General features: G+C 41.2%; 1 protein-coding gene across 1 annotated transcript; it reads right to left on the reverse strand.

Moving 5' to 3' along the window:
* Positions 1-3,152: 3,152 nt before the first annotated feature.
* LOC124145935 (sodium-dependent glucose transporter 1A-like) lies at positions 3,153-8,120 on the reverse strand. Its single transcript, XM_046515923.2, has 3 exons — positions 7,998-8,120; positions 7,498-7,789; positions 3,153-4,287 (listed from the first exon to the last, which is right to left on the reverse strand). Exons 1-3 carry the CDS (start codon positions 8,118-8,120, stop codon positions 3,203-3,205), a joined length of 1,500 nt encoding a protein of 499 aa, XP_046371879.2. The 3' UTR covers positions 3,153-3,202.
* Between the last annotated feature and the right edge of the window lie 8,730 nt (positions 8,121-16,850).

Consider the following 16,850-nt stretch of genomic DNA (forward strand, 5'->3'; position numbering starts at 1 on the left):
TTCATTGATGCAGCGCCTGTCGTAGTCGCTGGTTTTCAGTGGTCCTTTTGTATGGTTTTCACCGCTCTTTTGCCTTTTGCGCTGTGTGGAGTCTGCTTCGCATGATGATCGAGACTTGTTGTTCTCTTGCGTTGATGTACTGTATATCCATCACCTAGCAATGGTTGTTCTGATCACAGCTGGTGACTTGTTCATCTCTGTGGTTAGCTCTGTTTGCAAACTAGCGCTTGTTTCGCAGATAGGTTTCAATAATATTTTTTCTTGCTTGTTTCAACAATACTGTCATCCGCACCAGACGTTCATCTTTATTGACACTGAGTTGCCATCTCCTTGCCTTCTTCCTCACAAATCAATGGGCTTGAATCCCATTGTCCATTGAATGGACGGTTGGCTCAACATATCTAGTGATTGTGGACCCAACAGAGATACATGTAACCTCCATGGTAACCTGTAAAGCCTCAGATAGATCTATCCTTGACTAAACTGAAGAAATCAGACACTAATCGACTGAATAATCAGAAAGAATATTAACAATTAACAAACACTTTCAATACTTACAAGTCTATATTTACCTATGGATCTAAAAATGGCGACACAGTTGCTAGGGCCAATATCATTGGATCCAGAAGCATATCATCAAGATTACCAAATGACAGTTCAATGTTTACAGCAGAATCATTGGCAATATTAACAGTTCTCAAATATATAAATACTCAGTCAAAACATAAACAGTTCATCACATTTTCTGATTCCCTTTCCTGTCTTCAGGCAATTAAGAATATTTCATATGAGCATCCACTTTTACGATTACATAACATCTTGCTACTGGCCAGTATGACATCGTCTTTTATTGGTTACCCAGTCATGTTGGACTCATTGGTAACGCAATGGCCGATGCTGCTGCTAAAGCAGCACTCAACAAATCTGTGACTCCACCTCTAATTCCGTACAGTGATTATAAATCTGTAATTAGATTTTACATCAGAAGTCTGATACAAAAGAAGTGGGACACCCAAGAAGGTATTAACAAATAACATGTAATAAAACCAACTATCGCTTACACGTGCACCTACTTAGTTATTAGTCCAGATTTGAAGAGGTCATTATACGACGATGTCGTGTTGGCTATTCAAGATATAAACATGAATATTTATTGAAAGGTGAGGATCATCCATTTTGTTACCTTTGTGATGAAAGTATCACCATCAAGCATGTCCTGCTTGACTGTGTTGATTTTTTACATCACAAGGAATAACTATTTCAAATCATCATCTATTAAAGATGTTTTAAATAATATTAATTCTCGTTAATCATTGCATTTTAAAGGAAACAGAGTTGTTTGACCATTTTTGATTGATATGTTTTGTAAAATATAAGTGTTTTTAATTGGTAGATTAAATTAGCAACTGAGATTTTTAGCGGCTGTATCCTCCAAAGGGGTTAAAGTAATTATAAAATAACATGTAAAATTATACTGTGTTGTTTCCTGATAATTTATTCTTTTAAATGTTCTCAACTAGTTTTACATCGAATCTGTGATATTCTAGTTATTGCACTGTCCATCGATGACAGGTTTTTATTTAGTCTAAAATATATGTATTATTAATGTATAATTTTGTCTCATCACGACATGGCTGAAATATTGCCGATGTGACGTTAAGTTTTAGTTCACTCACTACACTGCACTGGTGACCTGTTCGAACTGTGTCAACTTGCATAATCGTGTTTCGCTTAGTCAGAAGTTCATGAGGTCATACGTGACATGATGGCATGGGTATCAGTAAATGTGAAAATATAGCAATGTGAACCTAATATTTCACACAGTGGAAACATTTATGATCCTCTTAGTTTAGTACCGGTAGTAGAAAGCATAAAGCTATTCAAACACACTTTCATTTCCGAAATGATACATTACATTCTAAGGCAAGTAATCCTTTGAAAATTTCCTCTTCTAAGAAAATGTCCATATTTCCAACCCATTTAGTGTAGACAGACAATTTCGGACTTACGACAATCAAACAAAATGCATAAACTGAAGTATCAACTTTGGAACTCATGCTTGGAATTTTTTGCCAATCATAGCATTGGTGGCAATGGTGTTTATGCTATTGGACATAAGGGATGATCATATATTTCAATACTTTCACTGATATGTTTTATGTACATTTGTGTCCCATAAGCCACATGGACACGAGGCTGGACTTGCCATTTTTAAACGTTACTATCGTGCTTTTAACCACTGTAAATGCAATGTGTGACACATTTATATATATATAATCATTTTCTTCTTCTTCTTGCACTGAATAATGAATACATAATGGAGCCGATGTTGAATACATAATGGAGCGATAATGAATACAAAATGGAGCCGATAATGCATACATCCCAGTCAATCCTCTCCACTCCGCTCTGTGCTCCTCTCCACTCCACACTACTCACCACTCCTCATTCTCCAAGCTGCTCGGCTAATTTCCTGTCCGCTACGCTCTGCTAATGTCCACTCCTTTCCACTCCACACTCCTATCCATGTCGCTACGCTAATCTCAGCGCCTCTTTGCTCCGCGCTCCAATCCATGTTGCTACGCTAATCTCCGCGCTTCTTTTATCCGCACTCCTCTCCAAGTCGCTCCTTTAATCTATGCGCCTCTCTGCTCCAAACTCCGCTCCAAGTCACTCCATTAATCTCCGCGCCTCTCCACTGAGCACTCCTATCCATGTCGCTACACTAATCTCTGTTCCGCGCTCCTCTCCAGGTGGCTCCGGTAATTTCTACTCCTCTCCTATACAAGTCACTCCGCTAATCTCCATTCCTCTCCGCTATGCACTCCTCTCCGCTCTGCACTCCTTACCGCTCCGCACTCCTCTCCGCTCTGCTCTCCTTGTGGGTTCCGCGCTCCTCGTTGGTTCTAATAACACATGTAGCCTTAGTATGATCTTCAGTTTGTCAGAACCATTCCCGTTATAGTGGTCTTAAATCCAAGACCTGCTTTCTCTTTGGAGTCCCTTTAATTATTATGTACACATGCTGGGATATGGCTGAAACGCGACTTTATAAGGTTTTAAATCTTCACTCTCTCAAATGTTGACATCATATAATTATATTCAGGGATGATTAAAGAGGGAATTAAACACTCTTCGGGTCTGCTTGCCCATGTAGCACTCTCTACCTTCTTGCATTATATTCTATTTGTATAAATTGAGTCTAAACATTCAATCGTGTTTCGCCATTGCTTCCCACGTTATTCTCAATAAATGTCTCCTCTGTGTCCTTCTCATCAACTGTATGTTCCAACTCAATAGAGCCATACTTCGTCACAAGCGTCTTTACAATCACAACAAGGGACGCAAAACACACGAAGGCCAAAACGGCCTCGATTAAAGCGAGGTAGATGTACCATTTGTAGGAGACCATCTGAAAGAGGTAACCGAGCAACAAAGGGTTCAGAATTCCTTGCGAGTTCCCAGCTATCCAGATGACTGTCGTCACTACCCCTGATACCTTCATCACGTCATTTTCAATATATACAATTCCAGTTGGGAATATACCTGACAATCCTATTGCTGCAAGGGCCATGCAGATCCATATCCCTGGGTCGGATTTATAAAAAATACTGAGCCGGAGACCAGCTAAAGACAATACGCTTAGACTATTAGAAATATACAAAAGCTGACGAGGGTTGAAGATTCGATCCAAAAGCACACATAGCAAACGAGAGGCGGCAAAACCCGCCCAAAAGAGCGATGTCAAATTTGCAGTCTTTTCCTTGCTCCATCCAAGGTCCTTTACAAAATACGCCATCATGTAGCCAACGATGACACTGGTGGAAGAAGTGTTGAAGAAATAAAGGCCTCCCACACTCCCAAGGACAAGCACACGCAACCATCTGGGAAGCACCCGAGGATTTCGATGATTCTCATTTCTTGTTTTCCGTTTCGAGTTTGGAGGACTGAAAAAGCATTCTGCAGTAATCATGATTCCTGACAGAAAACTGATCGCTCCTGCTATCATGTATGCATACTGAATACGACTTTCGGAAGGGTGGCAACTCTCCGGAATAGGGAATCTTGTTTCATTCAAGTTGTCAACTGCATGTCCCTCGCTGTAGTTATAAGACTGTGGTACGTTATTTATGTCACAGAGGGTCGCGTTGTGGTCTTTTTTCTCAGCAAGGAACGGTTCCACGGTGAGTGGTGCTAGGATCGTACCGACGGCAAAAAGTAAGTGTAGAATCTGCATAAACATCTTGCCTCCTACACCCCACGTGCTCATCATGTCAAAGTTTCCACCTGAAATCATCAAACCTACATTTAGCATTTTACATAAACATATTTGGAATATATTATTATATTCTACTGAATATATATGCAACCAAATACATCAATATAAGTTAAGGCTATCGCTATCGCCTATTCAGATAACAAATACAAATAACAACCTGAGTAAATTAGTGAGTGAGTCAGTATGGTTTTACGCCGCTTTAAGCAATATTCCAGCAATATCACGGCGGGGGGACACCAGAATAACAACCTGAATGATATCCTGATAATTTATATATTGAACCGCAAAAGAAACGTCACCATGGATGGATATATGAGAAACCTTATATGTCCAAACACTGAAAACATACTTTGAGACATATTAAAAAGATGAAACTTGGCAAAACTGATCATCAAGGTTTAAATTAAAGTGTCAAATGTTCTTAAAGGGAAACACAACACTAGTCTCTGAGAAAATGGCATTGCAAGTCAGTATCTCGTGTGTCCGCCATGTGCATTGATGACTTCCGTGCAGCGTCGATACATGGAATGGATGAGGCGGTTGATGAAGGACATAGGCACTTGAGCCAACACTCTGAGGAACGCCTGACGCAGTTCAGTTGCAGTTGTCGGCCTTGGTCGGACGTCATTCAACCGTCTTTGAATCTCGTCCCACAGGTGCTCAATGGGATTGAAATCGGGACTGAGGGCAGACCACTGCATGGTTCTGATGCCATTCTGCTGGAGGAAGTCTCTTGCCGCTCTCGCAATGTAGGCACGGGCGTTATCATGCTGAAACTCGTGGTTGCGGCGACGTGCCAGATGAAGTAGGGCATGTGGTCTCAAGACTTGATCAACGTACCGAGCTGCTGTAACACCATTGCCTCTCCCTGGACCAATGTTCTGGAAGACCACAGGGCCGACCCTCTGTGCAAGACCAATTCCACCCCACACCATGATGCCCGGACCACCCCACGAGTCTCTCTCAACAACACAAGTATCCGAATAACGTTCCCCACTGCGTCGCCAGACTCTCTCTCTCTCTCTCTCTCTCTGCCATCTGCTGTTGAGATACAGTAACGGCTCTCGTCTGAGAAGAGGACTCGTCTCCACTGCTGGTGGCGCCAATGCTGGTGCTGTTTTGCCCACTGATGACGTGGTGTCAGAATGGGTCCTCGGTGTGGTCTGTGACATTGGAGGTGTCTGCTCGTCAATCGTCAACGCACTGTGTCCGCACTGATGTGTCGCTGGTGTGTCCCCATGATCTGTCGAGCAGTTTCCGCAGCAGTAACCAAGCGATCTTGACGATGGTGTCGCACAATCTGACGATCCTGACGTCGGGTTGTGACCCTTGGTCTTCCACTGCGTGGTCAGTCACCTGCAGGGTTGGTGGTCTAGCCGTTGCTGGTCCTGACGTGGACTTAAAATGCATTGGTTACTTGCCGGGCGGTTTGTTCAGCTTGCAATCGTCCAAGGGCTTGGTGTCGCTGATGTCTTGTCAATCTTGGAATGTGGTAGTAATTCAATAACGAATGTATGTTATCCGACTTGGATGGATTTTTATAGGGCAAGAAATGGGGGAACGCATGTGCATTTAAATTTGCACGGAACTCACGTGCATCGGGTTACCATGGCCGTTGCCGTGATGTGTTTTGGTAATCGGTTTTATGGTGATCTGCTTTGGGTTTTTTTATCATCAAATTTCATTTTTTAGAAACTTTGACAAAAATTACCCAGATATTTAAATGACAACTTTTCATGCAATGTTACTTCGGGTGACATTTCTTTTGCGGTTGAGTATACAATATGTTATCAGATAGTGGTCAAATCAACTTATTGTTACTTTGATCGAATCAATTTCTGGTTGTAATGACGAGAAATGTTCATCGTTGTTCGTTAGTGAGACCATTGCGATATATTGTCATAAAATATACTAACAGGAAAAAGTAACTTTGCTTCATATAAGGCTCAATATAAATCAATCCATTCTGCAATTAAATAATGCATCCTCCAATACATATTCATAAAGACATCTCCACGACTTTATAGTCGTGATTCTCATTTTGCACATGCAAGTTCATGCACGGCGCATAAATTGGATGTTTGCATGTTTGTTGGGAGCATGACACTCATGCACGTGTTTTAATGTGAACAGCACACAATAACTGTGAAGATATCATGAGGTAAGAAAAACACCATTGTTTAACCGTAATTAACTGTTACGCAATTCCACGACTAGCTGAAAATTAGCGTGTATGCGTCGTGGATATGCTGAAATGCCAAAAGTTGCCAGACATTTTAATGTCCATCGAAACACGGGGCGGTCGGGTAGCCTAGTGGTTAAAGCGTTCGCTCGTCACGCCGAAGACCCGGGTTCGATTCCCGACATGGGTACAATGTGTGAAGCCCATTTCTGGTGTCCCCCGCCGTGAAATTGCTGGAATATTGCTTAAAGCGGCGTAAAACCATACTCACTCACTCACTCACTCACTCCATCGAAACACAACATCATCTCTTTGGGGACGTTATTAACAGCAAGGGCATCACTCATGACTTGCCACGGGTCGGTCGTCCACATGTGACATCAGGACAACAAAACAACCATATTCGGTTGGTGCATCTACCGAATCGACACCAAATTGCCACATTAACGGTTAGGGCGATTCCTGGGTTCAGATCAATGAGCGCCAGAACCGCACGCAACCGGTTGAGGGAACACAACATCCAACCCCAAGTCACTGTTTAGCTTGGTGTAGACAACATTTGAGGTTCAGAAGACAAGACTGGGCTAGTACACTTCATCTTGACAGCACTGACGATCGTGCAAGGGTTTACATGCATCCAAGAGAATGTTTTAGCGACGGTTGCGTTACTCAACGTGGTCTGTTTAGGGGTGGAAGTGTAATGGTATGGGGTGTCATCATTGACAACACAACTCGTCAATTTGAATGCTCACCAATGCAAAAGCAATAGAGGTCACACCCGATACTGACATTGTTAATTGAATTGATTACCACGGCTCTTTTAGTGTGTGGTAATCTGTCTGCTGTTACCGTGTATGGGGTTTGTCTATGAATTTGTTGATTAAAAACATTGATCAGACGAATAACCAAATATTAGACATTGTTCTTGTTTTCAATAACAACATTTACACCACTTTATATGGAGCACAGTTACTTTCTTCCGCAAGTATATATGTTTATTGCTGCTATGTATTTCCAACAAATGAGTAGAGTTTACCTGAATCAAAAGCTGCTGTTAATGTCCCATTGAGAAAAAATAGACAAATGGTCAAGATGTAGTTGTTGCTCCATGGTATGACGCTGTAACTGACAGAGCTCAGTAGGACAAAAAGAGCCACCAGGCCTTGCCTGTGCTTGGCCACTTTCTCAATGAGGACTCCCATGATGACTGATCCCACGAGTCCCCCTGCCGCGAGGGACGTGTAGAAGACGGATGCTTCCTTTACATTGCTCCCAGTGATCTGGGCCAGGTCCAAGAACGCTGGGCCATGCTGGGCACGGCATACACCCTGTAATAATATATGTGTAAATTCACAGTGTAGCGTAAATGTATAGTGAATTAGCGAATTTAAGCCGACTTCAATATTATCAAGGGTAATTTGTAACGATATTCGAGTTGTGTATGCAAGAAACTTCATCTGATTACATCTTTCCTTATGAGTGTTTCTGTAAAATATCTGACGTATATTGAAATTCGTGGACATAAACAAGACTTACTAGGGCTGTGAATGCAAAGTAAAGTATCAAGGTGTGGATAAACTTCCGGCGGAACTCGGGATCCTGTAGTTGCTGCCGGAAGTGAACTGTTCCCGGCGTTGATCTGACAGATTCAGGCCCCATGGCAAACTGAATGGATGTAAACAAACATATTTGATATATACTGAGTCAAATTAAAAACTTCACATTTTAAAAAGTAATCCCATATATGATATACAAAGGACAATGTATCAGAGAAGGTAATTTTTAATCATTAATGTCCAAAGAAGGATTTTAAATAACGGTGGTAACCATAATTTGTTCCAAGCACCTACGGTATTCGGTAATAACATCAACAGTTTAAATCATAAGTCCCAAGCACGAGAATCTGATGGCACACAATTTCAGTACCATGTGCGTTGACAACTGCCACACAACGCAGGAGATAAGCTACAAGACTTTTGTTTCCTAGTTTACCTGGTTTACGTCGACCTGGTATCATCACCATTTGATAGTGATTCAAAAACACATGCTCATGATATAGATGGAATCGTATTACGTACTCGCAGAGATTTCGTTTGATTTTCAAAGGAGTTTTTCATTGTTTTTGAGCAGAAAAATATTTTAAATTTGCTAAGTTGCGGAGGGTATGCCTGTTGTTGTCCATCAGCAATCGTTAGGTGTAGGACATTTCTCAACAAGAATCATCGCCCCAAAAGACAATTGGCCTCACACTGACATGTCCTACATGGACTTTTACCTACACTGAATATATAAATAATTTATTTTACAGTTTTATTTACAATTTGACAAGTTATGACAATATGAATATCACAATTCATCATCATCATCATCATCATCATCATCATCTGACAGCGAATCGGTCCCTGTTAACGTATTCCAGGCTAGACAAACATAATATTTACTAACACCAAAACAAATACATATTCGTGTTTTATTTAGCAGGTTATTCAACACATTGAACAGACGTGTGATTTGATGATAACAGTCTCTGTCACAGTCCACGGTTTTCTGCAAGTTTACACAGAACACTAGCATCTAAATATAGCAACCTCCTCAAAACTGCTTATATCACACGGGACTACATTCCTGAGAACTAATCACTGTCCAAATACAATGCAATGAGCTTTTACCGATCGCGAGTCTTTACTGAAGCAATGTAATACAGTTGCAATAAATACACTGCCATATAACTCTAACATAGACATGAATTGTTTTAATCAACCATAAACCATACATATGTTGCACAATGTCACTATCAAGACCTTTCATATATCTCACGACTGCATGCAGGCTGTTTATATGTTAACGTGTCAGGGTAATAGCATAAAAAGAACACACATTTAAATGTGAAAGTGAGATGCATCCATGTGTAGCGTAGGTTAGTTAGAGAGGATGAAACAAACTCAACACGCAGTGCAGTACGACACATAGCATTTTCCTAAAACATGATGGTTACAGCTGGCTTCATCTAGCTTCTGATGTCATGTAGATTAATTTATACAATTATCAAGTTACAACGTAGGGCTGGTAAAAAAGTTCAAAGCCTGTTCTTTTAACTATGGGCCATAACAAAGTGAACTAGTCAATGCAGTACATTGTTTGAGTAGTTCGTTGCAAATGTATTCGGTCTGTTGAGGCCGTTTGTGACAGACAGTTTAACGTGATAGGGGTCCAAATGGGCACAGAAATGGAAAAGAACGAGTACTGAGCAGTCATCAAGCTTTCGACTTTAGAGAAAAGTACTCCTCATGACCGCATGTCACAAGTGTATGGGGATAAGTGCCCTAGCTATTCCACTGTTAGACGTGTGGCAGTTATGTTTACAGCTGGGAGAACAAGCCTTGATGATGACCCTAGGTCAGGGACGTCCCTCAACATCCATCAATGAAGATTCAATCAAGGACATAGAAACATTTATACTGTCAGATAGACGTATTACCATTGCTGAACTTGTGGAGAGACAGGTCTAAGCTATGGATCCATTGAAACTATTCATGAACATTTTCAGATGAAAAAGATATCTTCTCGTTGGGTGACACAGTTTCTAAATTGACCTTAAGGAAAAAAGAACTGACCGGAGAATATGTTGAGCTCATAGATGAGGATTTCGTTCAATTAAAAAAAGAGATTAGTAACGGGTGATGAAACATGGGTCTATCACTGTGATCCCGAGTCAAAACGTCAATCAAGGGAAGGGCACCATTCCACTTCTCCGGCACCAAAGAAATTCAAGTCATCAAGATCAGTGAAGGAAGTTATGGCTACTGTATACTGGGATGCAAAGGTTGTGATCCTTGTTGATTACTTAGAAAATCAAAAGATGATTACCGGTGCTTACTATGCTGATTTGGATCTTCACCTGAGAGATTCTATCAAAGAAAAGCGTCGAGGAATACTGACTGCTGGATTTATACTACTTCATGGCAATGCCTGTTCTAACACCTCTCGACTTTCAACGGCTGCTGTGCGACACTTTGGTTTGAAAGTGCTTCCTCTACCCCCAACCTCGCCAGACCTGGCACCAAGAGATTTCCACATGTTTCCTAAAATATTATTTTTCTTTCAAGAATTGTTTTGGACAATTATTTTTTTCCGACACCACTCGGCAAAGTCCGACAGTCGTCATTGTACAGTGTCATTACATTCTGTGTTTGGTAATTAGTGGACAACTATTTCATTTTCTTGGGATCTAATGGCACTCTCATACCTTGTATTGACTGGATGTATGTTATCGCCTACATGTCGCTACCTTATACTTGGTAAAAATGTTTTTTGTGACTATGATTTTCAAACATTAGGGAATTTATTGTACACTCAGACATACTCATGCACAAAAGTTAAGCGCCACAATATTTATAGTCTCTTGATTTCACGGAATCAGAAATACGAAATATGATGATGTATGACTGAATTAGGCTTCCATAGTTTCATGAACCCAAATTTGTCCAGATACCACAAGGAAAGCGTGCTTTACGTGTTGCTGCAGTTCCCCTACCCTATAAATAGTGAATTCAAGTTTCAGACACGTGGTTGCATTTTGCTCCTGTGTGAGATTCCCCTTCCAATAGAGGTTGAAAATCAGCCATGGTGAGGAGAAAGTTAACGAACGCTGAAAGATAGCAAGTGATAGGCATGAAAAATGCTGGCATGTCATGCAGGGCCATTGCAAGACAAATGGGTTGTCATCACAGTGTTATCACTCGTTTAATTGTCAAACATGGTCAAACCAATGATGTCAATGACAGGCATAGGTCTGGTTGGCCAAGAAAGACCTCTAACAGAGAGAATAGACGTCTTTTCAGGAGAGTCAGACGAAATCCATTTGCCACTTCCAACAGATTTAGGACTGCAGTGGATTACCCATCAGAGACCCTCGACGATGACCGTAAGGCGTCACCTCAGAGCGGCTGGTTATAACGCCAGAAGACCAGTAAAACGTCTTCAACTGACTGAGAGGCACATGCGGAATCGTCCGATATGGTGTCGTTCCCGTAGTCGATGGAACTTGGCCAACTGGAGAAGGATCCATTGGTCTGACGAGTGTCGAATTCTGCTACGAACTGTTGATGGTCGAATACGTGTTTGGAGGCAACGTAACACTCGTTTTGCACCAAGGAACATCCAGAAGACCTTAGCATGTGGTTGGGGGTCATTCATGATATGGGGCTGTGTCTCCTTCGGCTGCAAACGTCCGCTGGCGACAATTCGTGGAAACCTGAATGGCCAACAATACCAAGATGCCGTTCTTCGTCCAGTGGTAGTCCCTCATTTTGACAACCATCCTCTTCAGACAAGACCTGTTTACATGGACGACAATGCTAGACCACACAGATCTCGGGCAGTTTTGGCTTATTTGCGTCAAGAAGCTATTGCCACTCTTCCTTGGCCGGCCTGAAGTCCGGATCTTAATTCCGATTGAGCATCTCTGAGACATTATTGGCCGGAAAATCAGACATCGTGATCCCCCAGTTCAAAATCTCGCTGGAATTGAAGCCGCCCTTCATGAAGAATGGATCCTTTTGTCTCAGAGAAGCATTCAACGACTTGTAATGAGTATGAGGCGTAGGGTTGAAGCTGTGGTCAATGTCCGTGGATCATACACACGTTACTGACGTTTCTGTCTTGCAATAGACTCTGCACTCCCTAGGGTGTCTATGTGACACCTGATATGGTCTGCTGATATCATGACAGTTACATGACAAAAAAGGTTTTTCAATGTTTTCTAATCCTTCAATTTCTTGTCTTCGGTAAAATTCGAATTCTGCTCATATTCTTTTGGAACACAAGAAAAACTTGCTTCGGGACAACTTTTGCATCACATGAGGTTTACATATACGGCTCATAACAATCGTACATCTCGTTATAATAGTCATCATTAAGTGCCAAAAGTAACAGCTCACAAATATGGTGGGTGGCGCTTAACTTTTGTGTATGTGTATAGCTTATGTTCAGCGCTTTATTTTGATACTAACATCTTCAGTTTGGATATAACAGTTTGATTGCGCCTCAGACTATTGTATTCCGCGGTGGTCTCTGAGGTCCGCTCTCAGTATGTTTATATTTCTGTCTGGAGCTTGCGTCTTTATCCCCTCCCCAACACAGGTCGTCGTTGTGCTATGGTGTAGTCTCGTTCGAAACTCAGGTTTCGATAGTAAGTGGTTTCGGGACACTCTTTGATCTTCTACTGACTTACTCTGGTTGCATTGACCTAAACTAAGTAGCTAGGGTGTGTAAAGTCCGTTTTCCTAGTAATCCATGGATAAACAACCTTCCCGTGATTGTCTAGCTATTTTGGAATTTTAGTAATTCCTTGGTCAGTCAAAGTGACTGAATCTTACTTACTTACTTAAATTAGAGATTTAATGTGCATTTTCCGACTGTAAGCGTATGTTCCACACTGGCCCGCCAGACCATCTAGTGTAGTTCTGAAATGGGAAAGTGGGGGGGGGGGGGGGGTTAGGTTGCTTATATTATTATTTTGAAATTTCTGAGATTTGGAATAGGTGCCAAGGTGGGGAGGGGATGTGTGGTGTGTGATTGCTGGCTTATGTAGTAATGTTTTTTAGGTTTACTGTGTGGTTTTAGATACGATTGATTAGACCTGTTTTGATTAGGTATCAGCCCAGGGCTTTGAAGTTTTGTGAGTTATTTTGGGGTTTAGGATTGATTCTAGAGTGAGTCCCTTGTTTAAGTTTAGAGTGGTTTGTAGTGTTGATCTGTGTGTCTGGTAGTGTGTGCAGTATATGAGAGCGTGTTCTGGGGTTTCTTGGTGGGTTCAGTGTGGGCATTTTCCTGTTGGGTGACATTTAGCTAATTTTAGTTGATTGTTTAGTTTGATATGGCCTGTCTGTAGCTTAGTTATGATTTTGTCGATTTTTTGGATGGGTGTAACACTTTTGGCTTGGTTAGGGGCTTTTTTAGAATTTTCCTAATTTGACAATTTGAGTTTTGGAAGTTGATTTCCCATTTTTTGGAGATTTTTTGTTTAGTGATACTTTTGAATTCTGACATAGAGATTGGAAGATTTAGGCTTATGTCAGGTAGTTTTAGAGATAATGTGGCTGCTTTCTCTGTGTTTTCATTGCCGAAGATTTCTAAATGAGCGGGTATCAAAAGAAATTCTATGTTTTTTCCTGCTTCAGTTAGGTCGTTTGAGCTTTTTTGAGATTTTTGTGATGGGATGTTTGTTTGTTTGTTGGTTGGTTTGTTGGTTGTGTAGGGCTGAGGCCATGCCCATAAGTTCGGCCGTAAATATGGATTGGTTGTTTGGGAGTCGGTTTGATTGGGTTTGTCTAGTTGGTTGTGCGATGTGGACTCCGAAAACAGTGTGTTTAGAGATCGGGTCTGAAGATCCGTCTGTGTATATGTGGCACCAATTTGGCCATATCTCGTGTATGTATGCCATTGTGGTGGTTTTGGCTATGTTGGGGTCTGTTTGTTTGTTTAGTGTGTCTGCTGGTGATGTGTCTATTTTAGGTATTTGTAGTTTAGGGGTGAAGATATTGGATGGTTTTGTATTTTGTATGTGATTGTTTAGCTTGTGTTCCTTTAAGTAGTTTGTTATTCTTTGTGAGATTGGGGCGAGTAGAGGATTTTTTCCGGCTAACGCTTGGTTTTGGGGGCTAATGTTGTTTTTTAAGATGTTTTGGATTAGAGGGTTTGATTGGGACGCGGCCCAGAAGTTTAGGGTTAGTTGCTCCCTACGTAATTCTAGTGGGATTTCTCCCGTTAAAGCCTGGAGTGAGGTGCTGGAAGTACCATGTTGAGTTCGGGTGATTAGTTTAAGGGCCTGATACTGGATGGAGTTTAGTTTTTTATTTATTTAGAGAGTTATTTAAGGTGTTGTATATGCCGCTGCCGTCTAATTTTGATCTAATCAGCGATATGTATAGTGATGGTAGGGTGTTTTTTTAGGCTCCCCAGTTGGAGCCCGTGAGACATCCAAGCGTATTTAGATCCTGGCTGCATCTGGTTACGAGGTCTTTAATATGAGCATCCCAGGTGAGATGTTCATCGAAGATTAGTCCTAAGAATTTGGTTTGTTTCTGGAATTTGATTTGGTTGTTATTTAGTTGGAGCTTTGGGGAGGCGGGTTGCATATTTTTGTTTTTAGATACTATTCCTGTTGTTTTTTCTGAGTTTAGGGAGAAGCCCCATTCGTCGGCCCATTGTTGGATTTTATTTAGTGAGTTTTGTGGTAAGTTTTCGGCCATTTTTATGCTTTTAGTGCGGATCCAGAGGGCTCCATCATCCGCGAATTTTTAGGTGTTTACTTTGGGGGATAGTCCCTCGAATAGATCGTTAATCATAATATTGAAGAGTGTGGGGCTTAGGATGCTGCCCTGGGGAGTGCCATTTTCAAGGGGACATTGGTCCGATAGCGTTTGGTCTATACCCACGGTAATTTTACGGTTTGTTAGGCAATCTTGGATGTAGTTTATTATTTGCCTTTTAAGTCCTATTTTTCGTAGTTTTTGTATTAGCCCATTATGCCAGACAATATCGAATGCTTTGGAGAAGTCTATAAAGATGCCTGTTGTGTATTGTTTATTGAGTTGGCCTGTTTTAATGTCCTGCTCTAATCGGGCGAGGTTATCTATGGTTGACCGGCCCGGAGTGAAACCACTTTGGTCTGGGTTAATTATGTTTTTGTTTTTTTTTATGTTAAGTAGTGTTGTAGTCTGTTTTTAGCCATATATTCCATTGCCTTGCATCAGTTGGAAGTTGGGGAAATGAGTTTGCTTGATCTGCTGGTTTATTTGGTTTACGGATTGGGATGATTAGAGCTTGTTTCCAAGGTGAAGGGAATTGACCGTTTAGATAGATGAGGTTATACAGTTTTAATAGAGCATGGAGTAGTTTAGGGGGGAGTTGTTTGATTAATTCGTATGAGGTTATGTCCAAGCCTGGGGCTGTGCCCTTTTCATATTTTGGATGACAAAGAGTAGTTCCTACATTGTGTAAAGGAGATTTATTTCTAAATTATCATTTTTGGGTTCTTTGGTGAATTTGGTTTCTGTTTTTAGTGGTTCTTGGAATTTTAGGTTGAAGTTGCTGTTGCTACTGACGGCCGAGTGGTTGGCTAGGTTGTTTGCTATTTGGGAGAAGTTTGTTGAGTTGTTTATGTTAGGAGGTTTTTTAATGGCGTTATAGGCCCCTAATGGCATGGATTTTGCGCCAGACCGTTCTGGCATCTGTGTGGTGATTGATTTCTTCGCAAAAAAAATTCCAATTTCTTGTTTTAGCTGATTTGACTAGGCTTTGAACTTAGTGGTTAAATTCGTGTGCTATCTTTAGATGTTTGGAGTCACGTTTGACTTTATTAAATGCGGATTTGCGTTTTCGTCTGGTTTGTTCTATTTCTTCGTTCCACCATGGGACCGAAGGTTTGCCTATTTTGGTTGTTTTGAATGGGATGGAGTTTTTGGCTGCGTTAATTATATAGTCTGTTAGGTTTTGGCAGTAGGTTTCGGGGTCGTTATTTTCTAGAACAGCAAGGTTAGCCTGGTTGCAGATTTCCTGAAATTTGCCCCAGTTGGCTTTGTTATAATGAAATACACAATACACGTATTTTCAGCATTGCCCGCCATAATACGATGTGCCAGTGAAGTGACACTTTTGACACAATCTCGTGCAATTTATGTTTGTCTTACAGACAAGATTAGTCCAGTTACAGGTAAGATAAGCATAAAGCAAGTTCAACAAGTTTGAGTCGTCACTGCTGATTGTGTTGATTCGCAGCTGATTGCGTACAGCCAATTGTCAGTGACACTTGACACTGAGTGGGATTTCCAGTTCGCTACACGTCACTAGTTAGTGGTATTTGGTCTTGTCGGGGATCAGATATCAGTTCGCTGTATATGTTAGTTCGCTGTAGATAGTTGCCATTTCACATTTCATATGATAATATACAGGAGATAAATCGGGGATTTTGTAATAGATGCTGTATCTATTTGTTCGCTCTATCCGTTTTCGTTATTTACGTGTTCTACTCTAGTTTCTTATTCAAACGTACTCGTCTATTTAAGTCTAAGTGATTAATGTTGGGGATAAGTCCTCTGTGTTTATTTCCCGTTATTTAACCCAGCCACGGTTGTTCACTCATTAGAATGTTGTTTAAACTACTCGCCACTTGTGTATTTGTTCTGATTTAATTAATCAGTTATCTTTGTCTCCCTTTTCTCATAGCATTCCAGGTTCAGACAAATGACCTAGCGCTCAATCTTTGCTGACTTGCGGTGGATCGGGCTGACAGTATTGACATGGATCGGTTCCTGTCAACCGAGTGTTGGCTAACATGTTACAGATTGCTGGACTGCATGCGTATTTACCATCAGTATTTGTTAGCGA

The sequence above is a fragment of the Haliotis rufescens genome, unplaced genomic scaffold (genome assembly GCF_023055435.1).
Source record: "Haliotis rufescens isolate VD_foot unplaced genomic scaffold, xgHalRufe1.0.p SCAF_9, whole genome shotgun sequence".
Taxonomy (NCBI): domain Eukaryota; kingdom Metazoa; phylum Mollusca; class Gastropoda; order Lepetellida; family Haliotidae; genus Haliotis; species Haliotis rufescens.